This window comes from Monoraphidium neglectum, assembly GCF_000611645.1.
Source record: "Monoraphidium neglectum strain SAG 48.87 unplaced genomic scaffold scaffold00045, whole genome shotgun sequence".
Taxonomy (NCBI): Eukaryota; Viridiplantae; Chlorophyta; class Chlorophyceae; order Sphaeropleales; family Selenastraceae; genus Monoraphidium; species Monoraphidium neglectum.
Window position 1 is genome coordinate 22,873 of NW_014013583.1, and position 25,965 is coordinate 48,837.

At 63.6% G+C, this 25,965-nt stretch overlaps 6 protein-coding genes across 6 annotated transcripts; 2 read left to right on the plus strand and 4 right to left on the minus strand.

Moving 5' to 3' along the window:
- Positions 1-142: 142 nt before the first annotated feature.
- MNEG_0545 (hypothetical protein) lies at positions 143-1,995 on the minus strand (the record flags this gene model as incomplete). The annotated part of the gene is made up of 6 exons (XM_014050974.1): positions 143-299; positions 551-609; positions 798-899; positions 1,044-1,086; positions 1,379-1,534; positions 1,703-1,995. The coding sequence occupies 6 exons, from the start codon at positions 1,993-1,995 to the stop codon at positions 143-145; spliced, it is 810 nt and encodes a 269-aa protein (XP_013906428.1).
- Positions 1,996-3,058: 1,063 nt separating this feature from the next.
- Positions 3,059-4,828, minus strand: MNEG_0546 (hypothetical protein; the record flags this gene model as incomplete). The annotated part of the gene is made up of 6 exons (XM_014050975.1): positions 3,059-3,119; positions 3,294-3,428; positions 3,698-3,831; positions 4,057-4,173; positions 4,303-4,449; positions 4,619-4,828. The coding sequence occupies 6 exons, from the start codon at positions 4,826-4,828 to the stop codon at positions 3,059-3,061; spliced, it is 804 nt and encodes a 267-aa protein (XP_013906429.1).
- Positions 4,829-5,941: 1,113 nt separating this feature from the next.
- MNEG_0547 (hypothetical protein) lies at positions 5,942-9,797 on the plus strand (the record flags this gene model as incomplete). Its single annotated transcript, XM_014050976.1, has 7 exons — positions 5,942-6,110; positions 6,399-6,555; positions 6,873-6,968; positions 7,220-7,768; positions 8,012-8,427; positions 9,059-9,158; positions 9,473-9,797. 7 exons carry the CDS (start codon positions 5,942-5,944, stop codon positions 9,795-9,797), a joined length of 1,812 nt encoding a protein of 603 aa, XP_013906430.1.
- An 846-nt stretch (positions 9,798-10,643) lies between these two features.
- Positions 10,644-14,865, plus strand: MNEG_0548 (beta-1,4-xylanase; the record flags this gene model as incomplete). Its single annotated transcript, XM_014050977.1, has 12 exons — positions 10,644-11,146; positions 11,298-11,549; positions 11,722-11,782; positions 11,953-12,041; positions 12,221-12,249; positions 12,399-12,487; positions 12,799-12,873; positions 13,107-13,208; positions 13,360-13,467; positions 13,582-13,724; positions 13,854-13,953; positions 14,161-14,865. The coding sequence occupies 12 exons, from the start codon at positions 10,644-10,646 to the stop codon at positions 14,863-14,865; spliced, it is 2,256 nt and encodes a 751-aa protein (XP_013906431.1).
- A 546-nt stretch (positions 14,866-15,411) lies between these two features.
- MNEG_0549 (60S ribosomal protein L4) lies at positions 15,412-17,840 on the minus strand (the record flags this gene model as incomplete). Its single annotated transcript, XM_014050978.1, has 6 exons — positions 15,412-15,480; positions 15,750-16,305; positions 16,495-16,583; positions 16,884-17,106; positions 17,307-17,444; positions 17,698-17,840. The coding sequence occupies 6 exons, from the start codon at positions 17,838-17,840 to the stop codon at positions 15,412-15,414; spliced, it is 1,218 nt and encodes a 405-aa protein (XP_013906432.1).
- A 2,098-nt stretch (positions 17,841-19,938) lies between these two features.
- MNEG_0550 (Putative 2-oxoglutarate/malatecarrier protein) lies at positions 19,939-25,734 on the minus strand (the record flags this gene model as incomplete). The annotated part of the gene is made up of 13 exons (XM_014050979.1): positions 19,939-20,220; positions 20,399-20,745; positions 20,972-21,095; positions 21,303-21,431; positions 21,628-21,820; positions 22,065-22,209; positions 22,426-22,596; positions 23,663-23,760; positions 23,929-23,987; positions 24,211-24,513; positions 24,759-24,941; positions 25,132-25,263; positions 25,600-25,734. The coding sequence occupies 13 exons, from the start codon at positions 25,732-25,734 to the stop codon at positions 19,939-19,941; spliced, it is 2,301 nt and encodes a 766-aa protein (XP_013906433.1).
- Between the last annotated feature and the right edge of the window lie 231 nt (positions 25,735-25,965).

Below are 25,965 nucleotides of genomic sequence, written 5' to 3' on the forward strand. Positions count from 1 at the left end.
GGGGGGGGGGGGGGGGGGGGGGGGGGGAAGGGGGCGGCGTAACGTGAGCCCGCCAGCGCCATGTCAGGCGAGTGTGAAGTCTGCTGTTGCTTCGCAAGTCTACGACCCGCGACACCGCATGCGCCTGCCTGTGATTTCCTAGTCACGGGAACAGCAGTCCCCCTTTCCAGCCCGCGGGCCTCACGGTGGCAATGGAGGCCACCATCCCCGGCACCACCACGCGCTGCGCCAGCAGGTAGCGGCGGCACGTGTCCGACACCACAGATATGAAGAGCGACGGCGTGAGGATGTGCATGTAGCTGGGGAGCAGGATGGTGGGCGCGTTAGCAGTGAGGTGTTGGGACGATTGAGGGAACCAGGTTGCGAAAGGAGAGGCCAGGCGGAGTGGCAAACACGGAGGCGCCTTGGGCCTCCACTACCTGCAAACCAGAGGGTGTGCCTGCTGTCAATCCCTGCCCCACTCATCGCGGTGGAAGACGATGCGGCCAGCAGACAAACAGTTGTCAGAGTGTCATACAGTTGCACGAATCAACTTCTCGCGCTCCCTTACCGGGCGGCCACATCAACAATTGCCGGCTCTTGGCCTATCGCTAGCAGCAAGGAATGGGCCTGGAAGGGGGAGACAGCGCAGGAGGGGTGGCGGTGAGTGCGCAGGTAGGGGCGCTGTGCAACACCAGCCGCTGGAAACTTGAGGCACAACTGCCAGCAGGACCGCCGATGTGGCTCAAACCCCCTGATACAACTACTTGCCCCCAACACGGCTCGCTGCGGTGCGGTGTGTCCCTGGCACCGCTCACGTTGAGCCAGACGGCTGCGATGGGCAGGCACAGGGTCCAGCAGATGAGCTGCGCCCTCTGGCGGTACACCCCCAGCAGCTTGTACTGCCGCGCACCATACGCCTGGCGTGGTGCAGGATGGGCACGGGCCAAAGGGGTGTGCGATGACATTATCGCAGCTGCAGCAGGACACACGTATGGGGTAACGAGGGCTCCACAGAGTCGACTCCCTCACAACCCCCAGCCCAGCGTTGCTCCACACCCCACCTGACCACACAGCGTGTCTAGCGCACTTGAAAGCCCTATGACCCTGCGGAAAAGGCGAGGGCGGCACCGCAGCATTAACGCCCCACCGCCCAGGCCTGGGCCGCCAATTCTTGCTGGCTGCTACCGTGTGGCGGGCACCCCCTCTCCTCTGACCGCACGCAACCTCATCGAGCTGTACTCTTCCCACCCCCACACGATGAACAGTCAAGCGAATGAAGTCAGGCAGAGCTGCTGCCTGCGCCTCACTCAAGCCCCCCGCCACGTCACATGTTTAGGGGTGCGGTGCGGTCCAGCAGCAGGCAGCTCTCGTGCCCCGCCCCAAGGCCCGGCCTCACATACTGATCCCCGTCACGTTGTAGACACTGCTGGCCAGCACCACTCCCCCCAGCGCCACCGCGTCGTTGAGGCGCCCCACAAAGACCGTGGACACCAGGGTCAGCAGCATCGAGGCCATCGACTGCAGCACCAGCGGGACCGCAAGAGACAGCAGCCTGGCGGGAGTGGCATGATGCGCAAAGGGCAAAAAGGAGAATATGTTGCACGCTTCGCCATTTCCTTGTAGCGTGCTAGCACCACTGCAGGTTGGTGGTGCCTTGATAGTTGACAAAGCTGTGCGGGCCTCGGGGCGTGGCAACCCCCTCTCCAGGGTACGCACGCACCTGCGGATCTCTGCCACTGCGTCTGCCCAGGTGGCCTGCGAGCCATCGCCTTTGCAAGCCGGCTCGCGCGCCAACGGCGACAGCATTGATGCCTCCTCGCCTTCATCGCCGCCGCCGCCCTCATGGCCCAGGGGCCCATCCATGAGTGGTGCATCAAAGGGTGCGTGTGTTGTGAAGAGGTTGCCATGGCTGAGTGCCGACTCCACGGACTTGCGCAGCGCCGCGTTGAGACCGACCAGAGAACCAGAGGGTGTCCCCGGGAACTCCAAAGACGACGCACGAGAGGGGCTCATTGCGCTTGCCAGCCTGCAGCGGCGGCGGCAGCGGCGCAGCAGAACGCAGCGTGGCGAGCAGGCGCTGCTTCAGGCCTGGAGTGACGGTACGCAATTTCTTGTGACGTCCAAGTGATTGTTCTCTGTTTTGCTCACGAAGTACGCTCGCGACTCGATTACGAACTGTTGAGCGCGCAACCGCGCCTACAGTATCTTGCTTTTGCGAGATGGCTGCCACATACATGATTCGCTGCGGACCCTATACCCGTCTCTCCTGCTGCCAGCTGCACCACGGCCAGCTTCCGTGCAGGCGTCGGCGTCGCAAATCAAAGTTAAACAGTGGCACCCATCGAATGGCGCGTTGCGGCCAGTCACAAATACTGCAGCTGTGTATTTACAAGTCAGCAGCTGAATAAATCTCATGTCGCATGTAGCTATGGTGCAGCGCACAGCGTAGGTCAGTCCTTGGTCTGTTTTGCGTTGGTGCGTATGTGGCATACTTTGCAATGCACTCACAGGAGGGCGCCTGGATTCTTCAAGCAGACTGCAGGGCTTCATCGTGCACTGCTTTGGAAAAAACAAAGTCCGACTGTCGTCGACGCATGCTGGCAGGAACACATTGCAGCCAAGATCACTGCACCCAGCTGCAACACGCGCTCATCGCGTGGTGCGGGAACAATGCGCCTGTTGGGTTGTGCGCATGCAGGACACCGAAAAAAGTTTGCTCAAGGCATGCACATACAGAGGGGGCAAGACCGCTCCGTGGGCACCACGCCCGAGTATGCTGCGTGCCGCCCTCCCTCTTCATGACAGCGGATCAGCCCCCGTCCAGTCAAACGCTATGGAGTCGAGCAGCGCCTCTCTCCGCGCGCTGAGGGCGCGGCAGCGGTGCGCGACGCGCTGGACACTGCACCAGTTTATCAAGTAGCTGTGGGGGCCAGCATGGGGCGGAGGGGAGGGGTGAGCGGGCAGGGGTCAAGCCGAACGGACGGGATGGCTGTGTCTGACCGCGTCACGTCACGTCACGTCACATCCTGCCATGGTTGACGTGGCGAGGCGCTCACGTGGCCCTGCCCAACCCAGCTCACAAGTCAGCGCCTGTGGACATCTGCATGGGGCTGGCGTGGCCGTGGACCTCCTTGAACCTAATGTGTGTGTGATTGTGTGTGTGTGTATACGTGTGTGCGTGCGCGCGTGCGTGTGTGTTTGAGGGGGTGGGCCGGCAGGCCAGGGGTCCGGAAGGAAAGGCCTGCAGGCGGCATCAGCCAAGCAAGAGGCCGGCTGGGGTTTGAGGGCCGTTCCTGTGGTCGCGGCCCCACCTGGCCAGGTCGATGAACCACCGCAGCCACTCTGCCTCGTCCTCGTCCCACTCAAAGCCCAGGGCCACCAATGCCTCCGCCTTCTCAGAGCTCAGCTCGCCCCGCGACCGCTCCGCGCGCTGCTTGGCCGCCCACCTGGAAGGGGCAGGGGTGCGGCGCATGATGTGCACGCTGTGGCCTTGCGCCTACAAGGCTGAGCGTAGCTTCAAGCTGTCAGCGGGTCACCACCACAGCCTCTTGCTGCGCTGCGGGCCGCTCACGGCTGCACAATTGCAGCACGCTGTAGCCCAGCGCCAAGGGGGGCTCGGGCCTGCATTGGCCGCCACTGCTGACTCCTCCCTTGAACCGCCAGCAAGCCAGGGCTTTGTGACCCAACCCTCAACTCCACAGCGCCCACCACCCACCGCGCCAGCTCTCTGTTGTCGCCCTCCCTGCAGCCCACGCTGCAGTCGCCGTGCGCGCGGTGGTAGGCACGCAGCTGGTCCAGGCGCAGGGACCACTCGGGGTCGGTGTCGCTCGCCAGCCCGTGCTCCCAGGACTGAGGGGCAGAGTGGTGGTGGGGTGACAGGGCGACAGGGCGGCAGCCTGGACAGGGTAGCCGGACAGCGCACTTGTCGAATAGCACCAGCCATTGTGGATGCATGCGTAGCAGGTCCCTTCAGATGCTGCCACCCTCAGCCCAGCCAGGCTCGAAGCTTGTGACCAAGCTCGCGAGGCGCATGCCCCCGGCCTCCCTGAGGGCCGTGCCAGTGCCGAGTCTCACCGCCAGCTGCTCCCTCAGGGAGTCGAGGTCCTCCCACACAGCACCCTGCAGCAGCAGCAGCCCTGGCTGAGCCTCCGCCACTTTGACCACGTCCAGCCCGGTGCCCGCTGATGCGATCTGCGGTCGCAGCGGTGGCGCGGCGCGGGTATTGAAACGGCACACGAGTACTCACACGACGCCATCAGTGGCTTTGGATGGAGCACGCCGCTGTCCCTGCCCCTGGTCCCTCTCGCCCTGCACACCCACCTTCATGGCCATGAGCCGCCGCATGAGGTCTGAGGGGTCCGCCACCAGCAGCTGCGGCTCGCGCACCACCATCCACACAGTGTCCACATCGTCGCCACCGCCCAGCACTGAATGCAGCGCCATCAGGCGGCGAGACACTTCCGTGATCTGGAGTGTAGGGCAGGTGGGGCTAGGGCAGGTTGTGCGCGGCAACAGGGGGCTCGCCAAACTCAGCGTGTGCGAATAAGCACGCTGCGCCGGTGCCCTGCTCGTTCACCCCCGCCCCTTGACCATGTGCTAACCGACGTTGCCGCGGACAGACCCCCGTCACACGCACCTCTGGAGTTGAGCTGTGCATGTCCCAGGTGGTGGGCACGCCTGGCAGCACGCCGCCTGCCTCACCCTCACCCACTATGCCCATAGTCGGCCCCTCGCCTGTGCTCTGTACCAGCTGCTGCGCCACGCTGACGAGCTGCTGCCGTCGCGCAGTGTCAAAGACTCCGCGAGCCTTCAAACATTCAGAGAATTTTGCGCGTATGGGGTCCATTGAAGTGTGGCATGCTGAAGGAAGGAGCATTGCGCTGTTGGCCCAAGCCTTGCGATGTCGGCCCATGAAGGAAGCAGCAGCGGCGCTGCTGCATTGCGGTTTGACAGCTCCGTTTGCAGCGTGCCAAAGTCCAAGCAGCAAACCTACCTCCCAGTAGTTGTCGAGGAGCCTCTCCCGGGTCTCGGTTGTGCTCGGCCTCTGCGAGAAAGAGCAACGCACACGGAGCGGGCCCCTGGCGCGCCCACTGCGAGCGCTTTGGTATTGGTGTGTAATGTAGACCTTACTATTATTTCCAGTCAGCTGCTGCATTGCGCTAACGAGCCGAATCAAGGAGCAGAAACAATGGGCCTAGATCACACAATCTTGCTGATCCTGGAGCAGCGTACATGTCAAACATATTTATCCAAAAATTCAGCTGAGTATATACCGCCACGGCCTTGCCTCCCCACGGTTACCCCCCTGTTGGACTGCACCATGCGTTTGCCCCAGCTGGTGACTGTGCTGGTGACTCTGCAAAATCATGACGGATGGAGGGCAGTCCTTGTCAGTATACCTCTCTCAAGCGGTTTTTCAATACCCCAGACCTATCGCCACGCGGGACCACACGAATCGAAGACATATTCGTCGGCTGGCGCACCCTTTGGCAACGACAATCACACGCGGCCCCAAAATCCAAGAACACGATTTTGTGCCGCGCTCCGTAGGCGTCTGACCCAGCTCTGACAGAGGAACGCGTGCTGCCGGTCCTTGCCGTTGCCTTCCGCGGCGCGGCAATACAATCCGCTCACGCTGGAGCGCAGCGCTCTTTGTCACCCGGCAGCGCCTGAGCAACGAGGCGCATTGTGGTGCGTAGGATGCGGCGCGGCCGTGCACACGCCGCAGGAGAGCCCCACATCCCTGCAAGCAGCGCACGGGGCGAGCATGTGGTGGGGGGCGCAACTGGTTTCCAAGTACCGCTGGAACTCTCTCTCTCCCCACAACCCTGCGTCCCGATGCACACGCTAATTGCCTGCCTCCCTGCCCCTGCACTGCTTCCCCGCAGACGCCACGGCGGAGGGCCCTGCGTACGGCCCGGCCCCTGCGGCGCTTGCTCCTTGCCCCGCAGCAGCCGCCATGGCGGCGGTGGCCAGTGCGGACGTCGACGCCGCCGCGGCGGTGCACCTGGTGGTGCTCCAGCACGGGCTGTGGGGCACCCCGCAGAACCTGGGCGCGCTGCAGGAGCGGCTGGAGGCGGCGCTCCAGGCGCTGGCGGGGCCGGAGCGCATCGTTATGGAGAACAGCGGTGCGGCCGCGCGGGGCGGCGCTGCTGCAGGGCGGGGAAACGCGCAGCGTGCTGCGGCGCCGCGTGCTGGCATGCATGCTGATGTGCGTGCCGCTTGATGGGGTGTTGGCAAGGCCGTCGTTGGTGCAGCAAGCAGCCGTCTGCGAGGAAAGGGGGGGGGGGCGCACGAAGCAAAGTCGCCTTCTGCAGGCCTGTGAAGGCGCGGCCCACCCTCGCGCCCCCACTCAAGGGAGCCCCAAGCGTTTTGCCAATGTTGCGGCTTGTGAATTGAACCTCTCACCCAAACAGCTGTCAACGAGCGCCGCCGGACGCACGACGGCATAGACACTTGCGGGGACCGCCTGGCGCAGCTCATCCTGGCGCGCACCGCGCAGCTGCGGCTCGACGGCCACAGGGTGGCGCGGTTGTCCCTGCTGGGCTACTCTCTCGGGGGGCTCATCTGCAGGTGGGGTGCAAGGAGAAGCCGCCAGTGCGACAGGGGTGGTCAGTGACGGAGGGATGTGCCGAGCACCTGGTCGGAAGCGTGTGCCCTGTACTGCACCTTGTCCTCCTCCTTGGCCGCCCTACCCGCGCGCGAGCACGGCGTTATTGCGCGGCAGGGCGCCTGGCTGCTGACGAGCGGTGTGGACCGCAGCCGGGCCCCTGCGAGTCGCACCAACTGGGCTATACGTGCGGGCTGTCATCTATGAGAGCGTGCGGCAACCTCTCCCCCCCCTCCCGACCCCCCCCCCCCACACACACACACACACTCTTACCCCTCAGGTATGCCATTGGCAAGCTGCAGGCCCTGGGCTACTTTGAGTCGGTGGCGGCGGCCAACTACATCAGCATCGCCTCACCCCACCTGGGGTCGTTCAGGTGGGGACATGATACGATGCCACGCGAGGCTGGTAGGGCGCCTTGCAGCGCGGTGTAGCTGCAGGGCGTTGAGACGACACCACCCCTCCCCTGCGCAAACTGTGAGCGCTCGCCTACCTGTGCCTCCCCACCAAGCTGCCCCCTGCTGCCACTCTTCCTCTCCGCCCTGCTCATGCCCACATCTCCACCGTCTCACCCCCCCCTCACCTCTGACAAAGCTCACCCCCAACCCCTCACCCCGGTCCCGCCAGGGAGCCCGTGGGCATGGGCTTCTGGGCGCGGATCTTCAACGCCCACGTGCCCCTCGTCGCGTCGCGGTCCGGCCACCAGCTGATGCTCCTGGACAGGCGCTTTGCGCTGCCCGGCGGCAGGAGGGGCGGCACGGCCAGCGACAGCGCCGGCAGTAGGACGGGCGGGAGTGAAGCGCAGCCGGCCAGGACGAGGAGGCCCTGGCCTTTCGAGACGGCTGGCGGGGAGGGCACCAGCCCTGCAACTCCGCGGGGCGCTAGCCCCTTGCGTGGCCGCAGCCCCAGGCGCGGGATGACACCGAGCGGGGGCAGCCCGCGTAGCGGGACCTCCGCTGGCGGCAGCCCACCGGGCGGCAGCCCACGCGGCGGCACCGACGACGAAGGCAGCGATGCCAGCGGCAGCGGTCGCGTGCGCGCCGCCCGGCGGTCCCGGCGGAGCGTGGGCCTGGAGGGCCGGCCTGCGCCGCTGCTGGTGCTCATGGCGCACCCCAGCGGTCCCTTTTACGAGGGCCTGGCCCGGTTTCGAAGACGCATACGTGTCGCAAACATAAAGTGGGCGGTTGCACCCTGTGGCGGTGCCCGAGGCACCCGGGCGAAGAAGTGCAGGGGTGCAAGCCTGGTTGTCTGACTCCGCTGGCACAGCTGTGACTTGCCGCCCATGCTCGCCGCTCTTGCCAGATCCTGTCCCTGTCTGTCAGCAATTCTCTTGTTTCAGGGATCTCACCAAGCGCATGCCAGCATGTGCCCAAACCAACACTCCGACACCCGCACCCTGGTTGTTGGCCCCCACCCCAGGAATGACGTCAGCGTGCCCTACTGCACCGCCGCCATGTCCATGACCAACCCCTACCTGTCAGCAGCCCCAGTGCCGTGCGACCCCCGCTACCCCTCTGTCGTGCGCCCCGCCCTCGAGGGCGAGCTGCCGCCACGCTCGCGCCCGGCCGTCGGCACGGGCGTGCTCGCCGCCGCCGCGCTGGCGCCCGCCCTGCTGCCGCTGCTGCCTGTCCTGTATGTTGGTTATGTCACATCCACGCTGGTGCACCACCGCTTTGCGGCCGCGCGCGCCCCTGACGCGCGCTGGCTGGTAGAGCGCCACCCCATGCTGGCGCTGCAGCGGCTGCAGGGAGCCGTGAGCCGCATGGTGTCGCTTGACCTGGGAATTGGGCCGGGTGCCTCCCGCAACCGCGGGGGCCACGCCCTGGGCGGCGGCGGTGGGGGGGCTGTACAGCACGCTGGGGGCCCACCACCATGGCTCACAGAGGGGCTCAGAAGCGGGGTGCCCGGCGGAGGCATCGGCAGCGGCGGCGGCGGCGCCAGTGGGGCCGGCAGCGGCGGGGATGGGGGCCCTGCTTCGCCGGGGCAGCTGGGGCCGGCTGCGAGCGCGGTGGCTGCGGGGGCATCCGACTGGCTGGCAGGGCGCAAGTCGCTGGACATCGGGCGGCCTCCAGCGCTGCTGGGGCCGCGCGCGGACGCAAGCGGCGGCGGCATGGCATCTGTCCCTGAGGAGGGTCACGGCGGCGGCTTTGATTTCCAGAGAGATGAGGCGTCTTGGCAGCCTGCAGACACGGCTGGGGAGGGCGCGGCGCTGCTGCGTAGCGGCAGCAATTGGTCGATGATGACCATGCTGTCTGCGGCGCTGTCATGGCGCACTCCGTCGTTTGGGGCGCGGCAGTCCCTGCAGGTGCAGTACTCTGCAGCAGCACCCCTGGCGTTGCAGCCATCTGTGCAGTCGCGACCACTGCGCCAGCAGGACAGCGGCCTGCAGGCACTGCTGCACCCCCCAGTACAGCCGGGGTCGCCGCTGGGTCTGCGATCATCGCCCCCGCTATCGCCGACGCACAGAGGCTATTGGCAGCATTCCCAGCAACAGCAGCAGCAGCCCCAACAGCGGGACCCGCAGCGCCAGCAAGGGCACAGTCACCGTGCAGCACCGGCGGCGGGGGTGGCTGCTTCGAACTGGAACCAGGACCTACTCTCGCCATTCGCGTCGCAGGCTGCCGTGCCGCGCCCTGCTAGCAGTGTGGATAGCGCAGATGGCGCTGCGTGCACCAGCACAGGGGGCAGCTTTACCAGCAGCGACCGTGCCGCCGGCCACGCTGCGCAGCCGCGGCAATGGCCGGGCCTCGGCGGCGGGCCCGTTCCTGCGCTTGGCAGCGACGCTAGCAGCCTCCATGGCGGCAGTATCCATGGCGGCAGCATACAAGGTGGCAGCTACCATGGCGGCAGCCCCCTGTCATCTGGCGCCGCGTCCCCCAGCGGGGGCAGCTTCACCCTGGCCTGCCCCGACGACCTGCAGCTGCGCGACGCGCTCGACGCCGTGGGCGACGCGCGGCGCGCGGAGCTGCTGTCGGGGGAGGCCTCCCCCCCTGAGGACCACGACGGGGCCGTGCTGGAGGGCGGCTTTGGCGAGCAGCAGGCGTGGATCGCCAAGCGGCTGCGCAAGCTCGGATGGCTGCACGTGGATGCGGACTGCGGCAATGTGCGGTCGCACGCGGCCGTGATCAATCGCGGCGGCCTGTTTGCGCGCACCGCGCGGCACGACGTCGTCGACTTTGTGGCGGACCACCTGGCGCTGCAGTGACGGCCACGATGGTCAGCGCCAACATCAAATGCGCCTCACAAGAATCTGATGACCACTCCATCAGACTGCACTCCCAGCTTGCATGTGCGACTTGAAGTCTCAACACCCCCACGCACATTTTTCCAGAAATACAGTAACGTCCTTCGGCCCCTTGTATGTCCGCCCCGCTGCGACTCCTAATCTCCAATAGTCACTTTATTGCACACTCGGACAACTTTTCATCACTGCACATTTGACACAAACCCAACACGATATCATCGCAGGCATTTGTATGCTGACCTCAGCTGCCAGCTGAGTGCAGCGATTTTGCCAGTGACTGGCACATCTTGACATAATTGCATTGTAAAACATCTTATGCTGCACCGCCTTTCAAAAAGCAGGCGCTCAAAAGAAGCGCAGTCTCAAGAGTTGTCGGTGACCTGACGAGGCTGGTACACATGGGCCATTGCCAACACAAAGAAACCGCTCACAGGCAGCTCAGAAGGCAACTTGGCCAAGCGACGTGCAGATAGTTGGTCAGAATGCGAGGTTGAGCGCAACATATTTGTACTGTGCGTCTAGAACCGTTGGCATGTATACAGACCCGCGCGCGCTGTGGTGTCGCGCTGTCAAGAGCGGTCTACCTACCGGCAGGACATCGCTTGCCGGCGAATCCTATATGTCGAACGACCCCTAAGATCTCAGCTGAAAAACTTTTTCGGATTCGTGGAGTAGGTATCCGCAGACACCGACATCAACGGCAGCGGCGAAACAGCCAGCCGCCCCCACTACTGCAGTGTGTCCAGCCGCGCAGCAGTGGCCAGCCCTACGCCTGCAGCGAGAGACACGACTTAGACCTCCATAATCATGCGAGCAGTCCTCCTGATGCTGGCGGTTGGCGCCGCGTACACCGTGGGCGTGTCCGCCGCTGCGACCGAGATCAGGGACGTCTCCTGGCTGTTCACGCTGCACCCAGACCCCTCGGGCCTGCCCCGTGGCTTCAGCACCCATTCCCGCAGCGCTGATGAATCTGGCCTGGCCGCCATGGTCAGCTCAGAGGGCGCCATGTTTGGCAACGTCGAGGAGCCGAGCACTACCAGTGACGACGCGTGGCGGGCACAGCTTCGCAGCTCCACCGTGCCCGTCGTCGCTGGCCGTGCCTACAGCCTCGAGTTCAGCGCCCGCAGCGCTGCACCCAATGGCACGGCGCGCGCGGTGATGCGCGACATGTCTGGAGGCAGGAACGTCCCGGGTGCGGCAGTGGCGCTGGACCTGCAGCCCGAGTGGCAGCGCTTCTCGCTGCGGCTGGCAATGCCAGCAGTCGATGGGAACTGGAGTGCCCAGGTCCACTGCGGGGCGCACCAGGGCTGGTGAGGAATGGGCAGCCTCCACGTCATGGTTGGCTGCACCCTGAGCCTGCTCACTGCATGGCTCCTTCTCTGGACACAAGCGTGCACGAGAGAATGCAGCACTGAATTGACACCACTTGCCCGACCCCTGGCTGTCCCCTGTCTCTCTCAGGTATGAGTTCAAGGGTATGGTGCTGACCGAGGAGCCCCTGGACACGACCATCGCGGCGCTCCAGCCTGCTGCCATGGACGCCCGCACCGCCGCACATCGGAAGGGCGAGTTCGAGGTGTCCGTCGTGGACGCATTTGGGCGGCCAGTGGCGGCCACCGGCGTCAACATGACGCTCGTGCGGCATCACTTTGTGCTGGGGGCTGCTGTGGCACCAGAGATGGTTCGCAAGAGGTTTGGAGACGATGTGACCAGGTGTGCGCCAAAGGCAGTGATCCGGTCGTGATCCGCTCAGCTGCCATTGGAGTTTGGCGAATTGCATGGTGAAATGCTGCGCGACGGAGTGCAACTAGCTGGTCTATTTGCAGGAGCGCCCCCCAACCCCGGCCCCCTGTCCTGCCTGCACTGACCCCCATCGAACAAACAGCAACTACACACGCCTGATTGGCGAGAACTTCTGGTCCCTTGTACCGGAGAACGCCTTCAAAGTGAGCCGCGCTGTTGTTGAATGTGGGGCACACACACCATAAGCGATTATCGGTGGGGCGAAAACGCCAGTGCCTCATGTGACGCGGACGCCGGTAATCGCACCTTGTGTTGAAAGACTGCTTCCCCTGCTCTTCCAAATTGTTTGTGGCGGTGCGTGCACCCTCCTCAGTGGTACAACTACGAGCCGCAGCAGGGCAACTACCAGGCGGGTGAGGCGCTGATCAAGCGCGACTACATTACTTTGGCACAGAACAACAGGTTGGGGGGCATGTGTTAACGCATGCGCCCCATCACCAATGGGCAGGGGATGCAATCTTGAGACTGCGTAACTCTGAACCCTCAGATGATCTGGGCATGCAGGATGCGGCTGTGTCCGGTTGCACAGCTCCAAAAACAGGCCCCGACCACGTTGCTTGCGACCACCTCTGTTGCCGTAGCATGGAGCTGGTGCGAGGCCATACCATCGGTGAGGAGATTGTTGTTACCATACGTGGGCCGTTGTCCCTCATCATCCATTGAGCATCTGCCATGTCGCTGGACGTGGTTTGGGACACATCTTTCACGCTGTGAGCGGTCCTTATCTGATCCATGCTTTTCCCCCTGCCCTGCGCACAGAGTGGGGTGACTCCTACAACCAGATGATGTCTGGCCGCAACAAGGGCCACTGGTCTGTCAGGAGCAGGGACTGCGACTTCTACGTCAAGGTGTGGAGGACCAGATGGGCGGGGCACAAGGGTGGGGGCAAAGGGCGGGGTGGAGCGCATTCGCAAGCCCGGAAGGTTTCAGTTTGGGATGTTACATCGTCCTGCGGTTGCCCGCTTCTGGAGACATCCATGCTCATGGGGTTGGACTTTGAAGATTTACGTGACTGGGATTCAGGTCAACTGGAACTACAGGTTCCGCGATTCTCGCATCAACCAGCTGCTATTAAACTCCAGCCAACTCATGATATTGTCGTGACCTTCTGTACGGCTCATAGCTCTCCCACCGCCTCCTGCACTCTCCTGTCCCCCAGGCCATAGAGGGTCGCATCCGCCGGGACTTGGCTCTGTTCAAGGGCTCATTCACCCAATACGACCTGTTCAATGAAGTGAGAGTCCCATGGCCCCCATGTGTATGGGAGATTGGTTGGCGAGCAGAGGGCTGGCAATCCTTGGGACTGATTGTCAGCCCGCTCAACAAACTCACAACACCCCACTGCAAGCGACATCGCTTGCATTGCGGGTGCCGCCTGCATTGTGATGCCCATGAATACAACACTAATAAACACTCGCGCAATATATGATTGATGGCTCCCTTTTCACCAATCACAACCTTCCTCAGCTGGTTGAGACCAACTCCATGATGAAGGCGTGCGGCCTCATGAACACATCGCTCCCGGCCATGTACAAGCTGGCAGCCCAAATCGACCCAAAAGCGCAACTGGTAAGGCAAGGCAGCGGCCCTGGAAACGGGGCTCTCCTACCTGGCTGCTCTTTGGGGTACTCTCCACCCTGCAAATGATGAAACCTGTCTGCCCCTTTGTTTGACTGTTTGCAAGAAGCCCCACTTGCCCCTGCCCTTTGCAAAAACCCAGTGCCTGAACGAGTGGGCTGTGCTGGAGGGCAACAATTGGCAGGGCTTTGTGGACATTGCCAACAATCTGCTGAGTGCAGGAGCACCCCTGCACTGCCTCGGCGTCCAGGTGCGCAGCGGCCCCATGGGGTCATCAGGGATGGTTGAGCTGTGGTTGCACAATTGTTCTGCATCCTTGCCCGCTCACACGCCCGCTGGGCGCCCTGGTGCCTGCACGCCGCAGGCCCACTTGACGGCTGGGGGGGCCCAGCGCGAGGCCATTTACCGTCGTCTCGACGAGATGGGGGCCACCGGCCTGCCCCTCTACATCACGGAATTCTCCCTCTCATCAAGGCATGTGGGAGTAACAGTGTCCGCTGGACTCAGGTTGGCTGAAATTGTTTGACGACTGCAGCAGTGGAAGATTGCACCTTGACAGAGGCCTGCATGGCTGACAGCAACCGCGAGCATGCGCCCACTCGGGTCCGCATCCAACGGCCCCCTGATTGGCAACAGGTGGGAGCGAGGCACGCCGGTCAATGAGATGAGTGAGGATGAGCAGGCTGAACGGCTGGAGGAGCTGGTCAAGACATTCTTCTCACACCCCTCGGTGCACGTAAGCATGGAGGCAGCCAGGCAGGGGGCAGGGACGGGATCGCGGGCGGGGCTGGGTGGGGGAGGGTAGCGCAGATGGGAACCACCAATGCTGCTGGCAAACAGACTGGCGGCAGTTATGGTAACTCAACCCTAGGAGCAGTGCGCTTTAAGCCGTGGACATGTGCCCGTACCTGCCAATGTTCAATTCAATCCTATTGCACTTCAGGGCCTGATGCTGTGGGGTTTTTGGGATGGCAACATCTGGATCAAGCATGGCGGCATCTTCCGCTCAGACTTCTCACCCAAACCAGCAGCCCTGCGCCTCAAAAAGTTTTTCTCGGAGACCCACAACACCACCATCACCAACCTGGAGGCTGCGCCCCTGGAGGGGGCTGCCGCATTCACGCCGACTGCCGGCGCGCCCGAGGCCAACGTCACTGCGCAGCCCCCAGCACTGGGCGCCCCAGCCCCGGCACAGAGCCCCTCTCTCCCTGTGGCGCAGTCGAACTCGCAGGATGCAGTCCATACAGGCATCGGCCCGGCGCGAAAGATGCTGGCCCAGCACCACGGGCGGCGGGTGCTCAAGAGCGCCAGCTCCCTGGGCCTCCTGCAGCTCCCTCTCCTTGCTGATGTCAGCATCCACACCTCAATCGACCCTATCCTGGGCACCCTCTTGGGCGTGCCGTCCGCAGTTGTGCAGGCTCCCCCCCTTTTGTCAGGGCAGGCGCTGCCCGTCTCGGTTGGTGTGCCGCAGGCGCTGGCTGATGCTCCCCAAGTGCAACAGCAGCAGCAGCAGCAGCAGCCCCGTCCGCTGAAATTCAAGGGTTATTACGGGCGCTACCGATACGAGATGATGGTGGGGGGCCGGCTGCTGAGTGGCGAGGTGGCGTTCACACCAGGCGACAGCCCCAAGCTGGAGCTGGTGGTGTAGAGTGGCCTGCGTGGCAGCATTGCCGATGACAGGCTTTTGCCTGAGAGGCCACCCTTGGTTTGTTCGACCGGCGTCGCACACTTTTACAGCATTCAGGGTCGAGTTTTCTTTCGTCGGATTTTTTTGGATGCTATTCAGCTGTGTCAGCTCCATCCTTGCACATACCATCAAGAACATCACTGCCAAACTGTGGCTGCAGCACAACATGCGCAGCTGCATGAATAGTCAGGCAACCTTGCGCGGCCGGTGCGGTAAATGGCAAGCACTCATGGTTGGTCCTGCCCTTTGTCATTTGTGTGTAATCAGCAACCCCTCAACAGTGACGGCCCCCACACGAACACCTGGAACATCTGCCTGGGCGGCGGACTATTTGGGCACATGTTACAACCTCGCGACCAACCAACCACCAGCGCGCCTCGCGCAGCAGAGCCGAGGCAGACAAGCCTGCACACCAGACACTCAAGCCGCCGGCGCTGCAAAAGGCCCCGCTGCGGCAGCTATACGCGGGCCGCTCGTGCCGCCACCCCCCCCTGAGCCTGCTTTCTCCTACTCGCTGACGCCCAGCCACTTGGAGAACACCTCGTAGTCCTCCCCCTGGTACTCCGAGTCCACGATCTGGGGAAAAGGGGTGGGGGTGGGGGTGGGGGGTGTGAGTAAGCGAGGGGCACAGTGAGGGCGGCGAGCTGTTTGCCAGTTCTCAAGTTGGAAATGTATGAACGTGGGGGTGCACGGCATAAGCCACAGTTGTTAGAGTGGTTATGGGCTGGCGAAAGGCCGTCAAGCTCGCCTCTCGTCATCAAGGCAAAGAATAGTGCGGCATATTGCACCGCATTGGCGCCAGCCCGTGCTCTTCCACAGGCCAAGCCACCCCCAGGCATGCACACCAGCTGCTTGTAGAAGGCCTTGCCGACAGCGGCGGCGTCCTTGCTCCTCTTGGGCGCGCCCGAGGGCTCGCCCGCGCGCAGCTTGGCCAGCTTCTCCGCGCGCGCCTTGCCGCGGCGGTCGGCAGCCAGGACGGCGTTGCGGCGCGTGACGATGGCGTGGGGGTTGAGCTTGACGAGGGCGCCCAGGTTCTTGAGGGGGTTCTTCTTGAGCGGGCGGCTCTTGATGGCCGCCTCCTTGGGCGGCCGCACCACGCTCTGCACCTCGTCGCTGTTGATGAGGCGCGCCACGTCAGCGTTGGCCATGATGGGCCGCGGCAGCTTGTAGCCCTTCTTCTGCTCCGAGGCCGTGGTGGTGGTGCCGTACACCCTGTCCAGCGCCTCAAACGCGCCCTTGGTCCACACCACAAAGCGGCCCAGGTGGCCGCCGGGCGCCAGCTGCAGCAGGTTGAGGCGCTCCACGCTGGCCACCTCCACGCCCGCCAGATTGCGGAAGGCCTTGCTGATGCCGTCGTCGCTGGCAAACACCACCAGGGGGCCCTTGCGCAGGGTGTAGCGCCTTGGGGGTGGGGAGGCGAGGGCGGGGCGAAGGCGGGTCGAGGTGGAGGTGGCGCTGTGGCCTGGGTGCGCCACAAACACAGCTGGCCCGGTCTACAGCAGCACTGCGCCAGGGCAAGGCGGCGTGATGGCGCTCCTCACAGGAACGAGCAGCTCAGGGCGCACGGCAGTGCTGCAACAAGAGCCCCACCTGTTGCGCATCTTGCCCTTGCCGGCGCGCAGCGCCTTGCTGTCGCGCGCCTTGGTGGCGTCGGGCAGGGCACCCACCGCCTTGAGCACCTGGAAGGGGTGAAGGGCACGGCGTGCAAGGATCCGCGTCAGCTCTGCTGCCATGACTGCCGCACAGCACCACCTGCGGGGCCCAGCGCTGCTATTTGCGCAACCCGCGACCCTTGTGCTCAATCCTGCCGCCAACGGGCATTGATATTGGACAGCAACTGCCCCGCCTGGCGCTGCTGCTGCCGAGTCGCTGCTGCCTCAACCAGCCGTCGGCGCAACGCAAGTACCCCTTGCGCCGTCCCTCTGCACTGACACGCCGGCTACGGCACCCCCCCCCCCACCCCTCCCAAGGGGGCGCACCTCGACGGCCTTGGAGGTCTTGGTGATGCTCTGGGCGGCGTCGCTGATGACCAGCGGCACCTCAGGCACCTGCTCGATGCGGTGGCCGCGCGCAGTCACCAGCGCCGGCACAGCACTGGCCGCCAGCGCGCTGGCCACGGCGTAGCGCTTCTGGTTGACGTTGATCTTGCGGTGCCAGCGGCGCCACACCTTGGTGGGCGCAAACATGTGGCCGCCGCGGCACCTGGGTGGGGGGGGGGGTAAAGCAGGGTGCAACGGTGACGCAAACGGACCTGGTCATTCAGAAGGGGTCAAGGGGAGGGCGTCCATGGAAGACTGTGACGGCTCACCACCCTCCAGCAGCACCAGCACCACCAGTACCTGGCAGGTCCCATGCAAAACAACCCCCACAAGTCCCATTCTGCAGCAGGTATGTGAGCTCACATGTTGCCAAAGGCACCCTGGCCAGCGCGGTGCGTGCCACCGCCGGGCACGCGGGGGATACGCGACACGGCACGGCCAGTGCCCCACGACTCAGCCGCGGTCTGGTGGCCCGCCTTCATGCTGACAGCGTACGGCTGCCTGCGGGGAGCGTGGGCCGAGGTGCAACCATGCCGTTCAGCAATCATCTGACTCTTGAGCCGCTGCTTCACTGCTACCACTGCTGCACCGGTGCACCAGTGCACCAATGCTGCGAAGAGGAGGGCGGGCGCACCCACTACATTTCGATGCAGAAGGTCACATAGCCTTGAGTGGCGGCGCCCAAACCGCCGCTCTGGGCATCAAGCCAATACAAAGGTATGCACCTGCTGGATCCCGCGGCACCACCACACACCTGCTGTTCTTGGCCATGTTGGTGTGCACGGTCCGCACGATGTCGGGCCGGATCGGGGCGGTGAACACCGCGGGCAGCGCCGACTGCTCGCCCGCAGCGCCATCCAGGCCCTGCACAGTCACGAGAGGCCTCGCCGCTGCCATTTTGAAGCCGAGCCTGTGGATTAAAGGGGCGTGCACCAGCCGTCAGCTCCTGGCACAGCCACGTGACGGCCAGAAGAAGCGGCGATCGCTCCCTGCCGCTGCTGTCGCTGCTGCCGCACCCAACGTGGCGGCCGTGCGCAAGCTGCTCTACAACCGGCGTGGACGGTCTTGCTCCAATCGCTGTCTCGAGGTCCACAGATTGCGAAGCCGGCACGAACGAACACTGCAAGCCCCGCCATCGTGGGGCAAAGCAGCAGTCGCGGTGGACGGCGCGCCCTCTAGCACCACGAGCTGGCACAAAGCGGTTCATGCATCATGAAAGCTGAAGGCTGCGCGGGAGGGTGTCGTGGAGACCCCAGCAGCACGCCGCCCAAGCAAGCACCGATCTGCTGCAAACCCGCGAAGTGGCCAGGCGCAGTTATAGTCGTGGGCCAAAGCACACCTGCTTGATTTCCAGCAGCCCCGAAAAGAGGGCGAGACAGCGCTGTGGGCACGAGAAAGGTGACTCGAAACGAGAAGGCCCAGAGACGCAATGCGGCCAGTGGCGCGGAACGCCGCTTTCGCTACGGTTGTGTCTGCGTAAGAGCATGTTGATATGTAGAGGGCCAAAGCTGGGCCTGGCTGACGACCAGCGGCAAGTGGCGGCGTGGCTGGCACACAAACGCGAACTCACTGCTTGTGCTGAGCACGAGCAGAGCGCAGCACGCAGAGGCCATCCAGCCACGCGTGTTTTGACGCCCAGGGTGCACTGCAAAGGGACAACCAAAGAGGATCCTGTTCTTGTGGAGATCGTGACCTTTCACTCGGATTGTTGACCTTGTGCGGTCAACTCGCAGTCTGGCTCGCGCAACTAAATCTGCGTCCCCCACGCACTCTTGCGCTGCCACCTGAGGTGTCAAGCATACCACACGTACGGTTTTTACAAGGGCCGCTCCAAGAATGATGGCTGCGCCTCTGCGGCGCGCGGCAACAGCTGCAGGGCCCACTTGAGGGTGGCCCCATGAATTGCGTTCCATGCTAGGGCCGAGGCGGTCCCTGCTACTGCAGGTGAGCTGCTCAGGCAGTGAGGGGTATGCCAGATTGTGCACCCACTTGCGAACAGGTGTGGATTTCTCGCTCACGGCCGCAACAAATGGGCCCGTGCGGCCTTCTATGGGATCCGCCGTGAGGCGTCCTGCACACCCCCGCTGCTGCTGCTGAGCTGCCTGGGGACGCCACATCGCCCCCTGTTGCAGCCGCCGGTGGTCCCTTCACTACGCTGCTGCTGCCGGAGGCGGCCGCGCCAGCGAAATTGTGCGCCGCTGTATGAGCGCGAGAGGTCCCGTTGACAGCACCCCCCTCGTCCCTGCCCACATCCTTGGGCCCGTGAGCGGGCTGCGCTCCCTTGCCATCCCCGTGGAGCGCCATAGCAAAAGGCAGCGTCTCCAGGCTGTTGCCGCTGCCGCCGCCATCCTTGTCCGGCGGGCTTAAGGGCTGCTTACCCGGCCGCGTAGTCGGGACGTTGTGAGCCGTGATGGCCGCCAGGCGCGCCTGTGCCAAGGCCGCTGCAACCAGGAACAAGCAGCAGAGCCCAAAGATGACGCCCAGGGGGAAGTCGCTCACCTGCCAGGTCGTGCAGGGCCGGGGGACAAGAGGCACGCAGCAGGGCTGAAGGCAGGTGGTGACATCTGGGAATGTGTATAATGCTTTCAGCTAGGCTGAGTGTGGTCCGCAGATCTTGTATGCACGGTTCCAAGCCGCCACCCCACCAGCACGCAGGCATGATGCGCACTCTGGGTGCGGCTAGTGCCTGTCCCGCGCGCACCTTCCAAAGTATGATGCATACGAATGTGTTGAGTGGTATGCGAAAGATGTTGATGATGGTGGAGCGCTGGTCCTCAGGGACGTAGCGTGCCCGCAGCGCCATCATGGATGGCCAGAACAGGCCGATCAGCACCTTGAGGGGCGGGGAGGGGAGGGGTGGCGCAGGATGGAGCTGTGGGGGGGGCGGCGTCGCCCTGCACGCTCGGGAATGACTGCAACCACAGGGTGGGCTGGTGCGTGCGGTCCACACAACTGAGATGTCTTTGGCGTCACCCATATGCATCGCGCCATGGCCCTACGTGCAGTCTGACGCGTCCACCGCTCCCTCGCCCCAGCCGACACCCAGGCCGTCCACCTCAAAGCCGCAGAACGCCAGCAGCTGCACCCGTCCGCCGGCATCCAGCTGCGCCGGGGGCAGATCGGCGCCCGCCAACCCTGGCGAGGGGCTCCCCTGGTGGTGTGCCTCAAGGGGGTGCGTTTCGCCTTCGAAGACGTCCCTGGGTAAGGCGTGGTCTGCCACACGCGTGTGGTACATCACAGGGACGGACATCAGCGCGGCGCCCGCCCAGAACACACCCTGCACAGCGGAGCAAGGGGCCCGCGGGGACGTGAGGGGCACACCCCGTCAGCCAGCATTTGGACCATGCTCGCCATCCCATACCTTGCATACCAACGCGATTGATCCGTGTGACCCCATGTGTCTGTGCTCGACGCAGTGACTTGCCAAAGCACCCCGTCTCCTGTCCACCGCCCACCTGCAGCACCACCTCAAGCCGCCATGTGGCCATCAGCCGCCCCGCCAGCGCTGTGCCCACCATCGATGCCGTCATGAAGATAGCAAACACTAGGCCGTGGGGCAGCTGGGGGCTGGAGCCGCCCCCGCCTTCGGCTGAAAGGGCGGCCCCCGCAGACGCGAGCGAGCGGCCGTCTGGTGCGAGGGCACGCATAGTTGCGGTGCTGAGGGCGGCAGAGGCGTCCGGGGATGTGTGGACGGCTGGCACGTAGGTGTGAGGGTTGAGGGCCGGTGTCCACAGGAACACAAACGTGTACATGGATGCCTCGAACAGCGCCTGCATCACTCCCAGCAGCGCCACACGCTCGTCTGCGATCAAAGATGCACAACACAAAAGCAAAGTGGGTGCGCATACGCACTGGTGTGTGTGTGTGTGTGTGTGTGTGTGTGTGCGCGCGCACGCGTGTAAAAAACATGCAGTGCACACGCGCATGTGGGGCGCGCGACTCAATGTTCAGCATTGAATACGTGATGGAGTGGCGAAAGAATCCGTGCCTGCAGATCAAACCCAGCCGGTGTCCTTGTCGCAGCCCACCTTTTGCTATCGTCACTGCTGCACAGTAGAATTGTCGAGTCAGGCTGCCACCCCCCTCTTCCCCAGCAGCGCCGCGGTTCTCGTCCCATGTGCAAGCCACAATAGCACCGCCCACCAGCATCACCTGCGGGGGCATGGGGGGGGGGGGGCAGGCAGGCGGGTTTGATACCGCAGGAGTCTACTATCGCAGCCGCCTGGCACCTGAAAAGCAAGTGCGCCAACAGCACACCAAGCCCCACGCCGACAGTGCCACTGCAGCAGCTGCCTCGCGTCCCGCGCCCCCCATCCCTGCATACATGGCATCATCCACCCTGGGGCTCCCAAACCCCACCAGTATAGCTGCATCGAAAGGCGCCACGGGCCCCAGCCCCAGGCCTTGCACCAGCCAGCTGCCGACCAGGCCTGAGGCGATGGCCATGATCCCGTTGCCCAGCATCACCGCCCTGGTGAACAGGTCAGCCTGGAGGAGGGGAGGGGGGCGCATTGACAGGACATCGGTGGGGAGTGGAGGAGCTGGAGGACATGGGGGAGTCGGGGGCCAGCGCCAGCAATGGTTTAAGGGTGGGGAAGACCTGCGTTACAGCCTGGATCCGGGATAACAGCTAGACCAGCGAACGGCCCCCATGTCCTGTGAGCATCACGCGCCAGCCGTTCACCAGCAGTGACTCGTCGAAGCCGCGGTTCAAGTGCGCCGCCACGGCCCAGGCCTCGAAGACGCTGAACAGCAGGCTGGTGGACACCCCCCCCAGCAGGCGGCCCAGGAGCAGCACGTCGTAGCTTGACGAGTGCTTGGTGGCGCAGGAGGCCGAGTAGGTCAGCACGTACAGCAGGGACGCACGCTTGCGGCCGCTGGAGGATCAGGGGGGGGGAGTGCAGCCGCGCATGCACACGGCATCAGACAGGGTGCGCTCAAGACATGCAGGGAAGTGGGGAGGTGGGGAGGGCGGGCTCTTCGAGGCTGACTCAGGCCGTCTCGGTGCTGCAGCCGCACAAATCGCCGGCCCCTACTGTGGCCGTGCGTCCCACATTTGAACGTCAACCGGACAGCGTGTGCTGCCGCCACAGCCCTAGTAATGTCTGCCGTAGGGCTCACTATTTGTCTGCGAGTGCGCCCGCGACAGTGCCAAAGACCGCGCTGCTGGCAAAGCCCATGATGAAGAGCCGCCCTATGTCGCGGACTGAGAAGCCGTAGTGCTCGTACAGGTGGTAGATGTAAGGCCCCTGCATCCAGTCACCCGCTGCAGCGGTCAGGAAGCGGGGGTTCGGTGGGTAATGTACATGAAGGGTTGAGAGAGCGTGGTCCGGGGCTGCCTATGCAGCCCCCCACAGTGCTGCTGCTGCTGCTGCTGCTGCTGCTGCTGCTGCTATCCAATGGCTTCTCTGCATCCACAAGCACTCGCAACAGCATGCATGACTGTCAAGATTCCAAGGCTTGTTGTTGCGAGCCCACTCACCCATCATCAGAGCGAACACGACGAGGTAGTTGTCCCTGAACCGCGCATAATCACGCCCGGCGCGCGCGCTGCCACCCGTTGCGCCCTTGCCGCCAAACAGCCCAGATCCATGGCCCAGCTCCAAAGCCACCGCCGGCACAAAGAACGCCGCGAAAGTCAGCCAGTAGAAGGCTGCAATCGCCATGGCAGCGCCGGCAACGATCCTAGAGCGTGCAGCCCTGCTGCGCCCCTGTTGAGCTCAGCTGCTGCTGCGGCTGCGGCTGGGTGCCGTTTTAGTGAACCAGGTGTGGTCGATGTTGTGACTGTGTCATTGTCCTCAAGAAGGCCTGCGGTGCAGGGACCGTGGGGGCGACCAGCCCCACCCCACCTCAATGCTTGTGCGCTGCTCTTGCCGCTGCGCCAACACCCGCCACGTCGCTGAGGCACCTGCACGAATGCAAGACGACCGCAGATGAGGAGCATGTACACCACCCTCCCGCTCACTGCCGATACCTGTCTAATTCATCAAAGTAGACCGCGACGACGGGCCGGTGTCCAAGATCAGTGCCAGGTTGTTGGCATCCAAGTATGCACTATATTAGCGCTAGTATACAAACGTACATTTTACTCATCTGTAGGGCGCCATCACGTGCCTGCAAGCAGCACCTCCATCGCCGCCATACCAGCTGACCCCTGACCGCACCGCGGGACAGGTGCGGCAGTGCCGCTGAGTGCAGCAGCCCGCAACAGGGCTTGACCCACATTGACTGCGCTCTTAGTGCTCCTGGCCTGTTGCTAGCACAATACAACCCCCAATAACATGATGCCTGCTGCAGCGTATGCCGAAGCAAGCTGGGCTTGCACTTTGGAGGCTCAAGAGTTGTCCACGTTACAATGGTGAAAACCGACCAACACAAAACAAGACGGAAGATCACTCAGCAATGGATCAAGCAGCCGCCCCTGCCGTTGGCAACATAAGGCCCTGACAAGCAGGTCTCCTCCATCGTCATGCTGGGCGTAAGCTTGCGTGTGCTGCCGCTCCACAACCACACCAGCAGGTAAGCAATGCGCCCATGTGCTGCGATTTAGAGGCCCTGATTGGGAGCGAGCGTGCAGGTGGGTGTGGCGAGGGTAGTCAGGCGGCAGCCCTGCACCAGGCAGTTTCCTGTGCAGCTGAGGGCGAGCGAAATCCTGAGCTGGCATCCTTTTGTTGAGCAGCAGCAAGCAAACAGCAAGGCACGCAGCGCCAAGAACTCACAGCAGAGGTGCGCAAAGCCCAGCTTACGCACATACTGCTTCTGGATTTTCGGCAAGGCGTCCAGGAACACCAGGGTGAAGACGACGTGAGGGGCAATCCTGCAGCACGCATTAGGGGGCCGAGTGCGGGGCGGGCACAGGGTTCAGCGCACACGCCTCGGGGTGCATCCACAATCAGCCAACCTGACGTTTCCCCTACCCTGCCAACACACACACACACACACACACACACACACACACTCTCACTCGCGCACGCAACCGACCCACCTAGCAAAGAAGGTGGGGAAGCCGGTGTAGAAGGCGAGGGGACCCTCATTGCGCAGCGTCTGAGGGTTTTGGGCAGGTGGGGAATGACACACCATAGTTTGTAGGTTCATGATGCTTGAGCAATTGTTGGTCTTCACCCAATATGCAAGTCACCCTGCACCCAGGTGAGCTGGGCGCCTGCGCATGCCCATGTCAGCGTCCCAGAAACCATGCTGTTTGCTTCCCCGTTTCGTCGTCCCACCCTGCCCATGCACTCCACCCTGGCCTTGCACCCCATAGCACCTGCGCCGCGCAGTCGACGGGGCCCTTGTAGGGCATGGAGCCGTCGGGGTTGGGCGTCATCTTCTGCAGCCGCGTCTTGATGAAGTCGAAGGGCAACGAGCACACGCTGGCAAAGAAGCCCGCGATGGTGGCGCTGCCAATGACGGCCACCTGGCCGCCCTTCTCAAAGCCCGCAGCCTCCAGCATCTCCTTGGCCTGGTCGTTGGACGCGAGCATGCCCATGTTGAGCGCCATAGCGCGCACAACAGTGGGGCCGCCGCCGCGGAACAGGCCCCCCACGCCATCCTCCTTCACGATGCGCGTCTGGGGGTTGTGTGGGCGGGGGGCAGGGGTCGGACGACAGCTGGCAAAGGAATCCAAAACCGGCGGGATATGCGTGGTTGCAGGGTTGCACTTGCAAATATCTGCAAGGCTGGAGTCTGCCCACTTGACTGGAGTGAACCTGCGTGCCCCACATGCGTCTCGTTGCCTGCCGGCTGACAGTGCACTTCCTCCCTCGAACCGGGTCATACCCTTCCTCCCTCCACCAAGCTCAGGCACCCATTCACCATGGCGTCAGTCACGCCCTTGTAGTTGCGCCGGTGCTCCACAGGCAGGGTGCTGTCGGCCTGCATGCGGATGAGGGTGAGATCCGCAGGGGTGCCGACGAGCGCGCCCAGGCCGCCGGCAGTCAGGCCGCACGCGGCCTTCTGCCACAGGGGGATGGGCTTGCCCTTATTGTACTCCTTGGCCTGAGGGGTGGAGGGGTCGCAAGTTAAGGTGGGGTGAGCACGAAGCAGAGAGCACGGCGAAAGCAGCATGCATAATCCAGCAGCGCACGGAGCGCGGCAAAGAAAGCGTACATGCTTCTAGGCCCAGAGACGGACACTGGCGTCCTGCCTGCGTGTCCTGTCGCTGCACTGCCTACCCCCCTCCGCCCACCTTCTCGGAAATGATGGAGAAGATGCCCAGGCGCGCGGTGGTGTAGGTGGCCTGGCGCAGGAGGCCAGCGTTGAGGCCCTTGTAAAGGGAGCCAAAGCCGTCCTTGGCGATGATGTCCTTGGCCACAGTAATCTGGTTGGGAGGGCATGACAGGCGTGCCTCAGAAGGGATCCAACACATGATGATGCCCATCACGTCTTATGCACGTCAGACCACACCAACTGCGGCAGGCTGCCTGAGGTCAGTAGCGGGGTTCTGTAGAGACATACCAGCAGAGCAAACAAGGGTTATCGCACAATCAAACACATAGCGGATGCAAGAGGGCTGCACATGGACGTTGCCCCTGGCACCTATGCCCTGCGCACAACAAGTCGCAATTGCCGGCCGCAATCATGGCTGCAAACTGCCCCTGAACAATTCGCCCCCGCCCCAAAATCCCGCCTCACGCAACTGATCGCAAGTTCTCACCGGGCCACCCTTGGCTCCCAGCTGGATGCGAACTTTGACCATGTCAATGGGCTGAATGATGCATGTAGCCGCCATGCCACTAAGGCCGCCATTCACAAACGGCTTCGTCGCCTTCCAAATAGGGTTGTCGGCCATGGCTGCTGCTTTGGGTGGTGCTGCTGCTGCTGCTGCTGCTGCTGCTGCTGCTGTTGTCACTGCCGCCGCTGTGATACAAGGGTGCGCTGGGCGTGCCTGTGAAATGCGGCGTGGCCGCGTGGGCAACAAGGTCTTATGGAATGGATATGCGAGGACGCTGGATGTGAGGGGATCCTGCAGAAATAATGACCACCATCTAATCTACGGCCGTATCACAGTGGGCCTGTAACA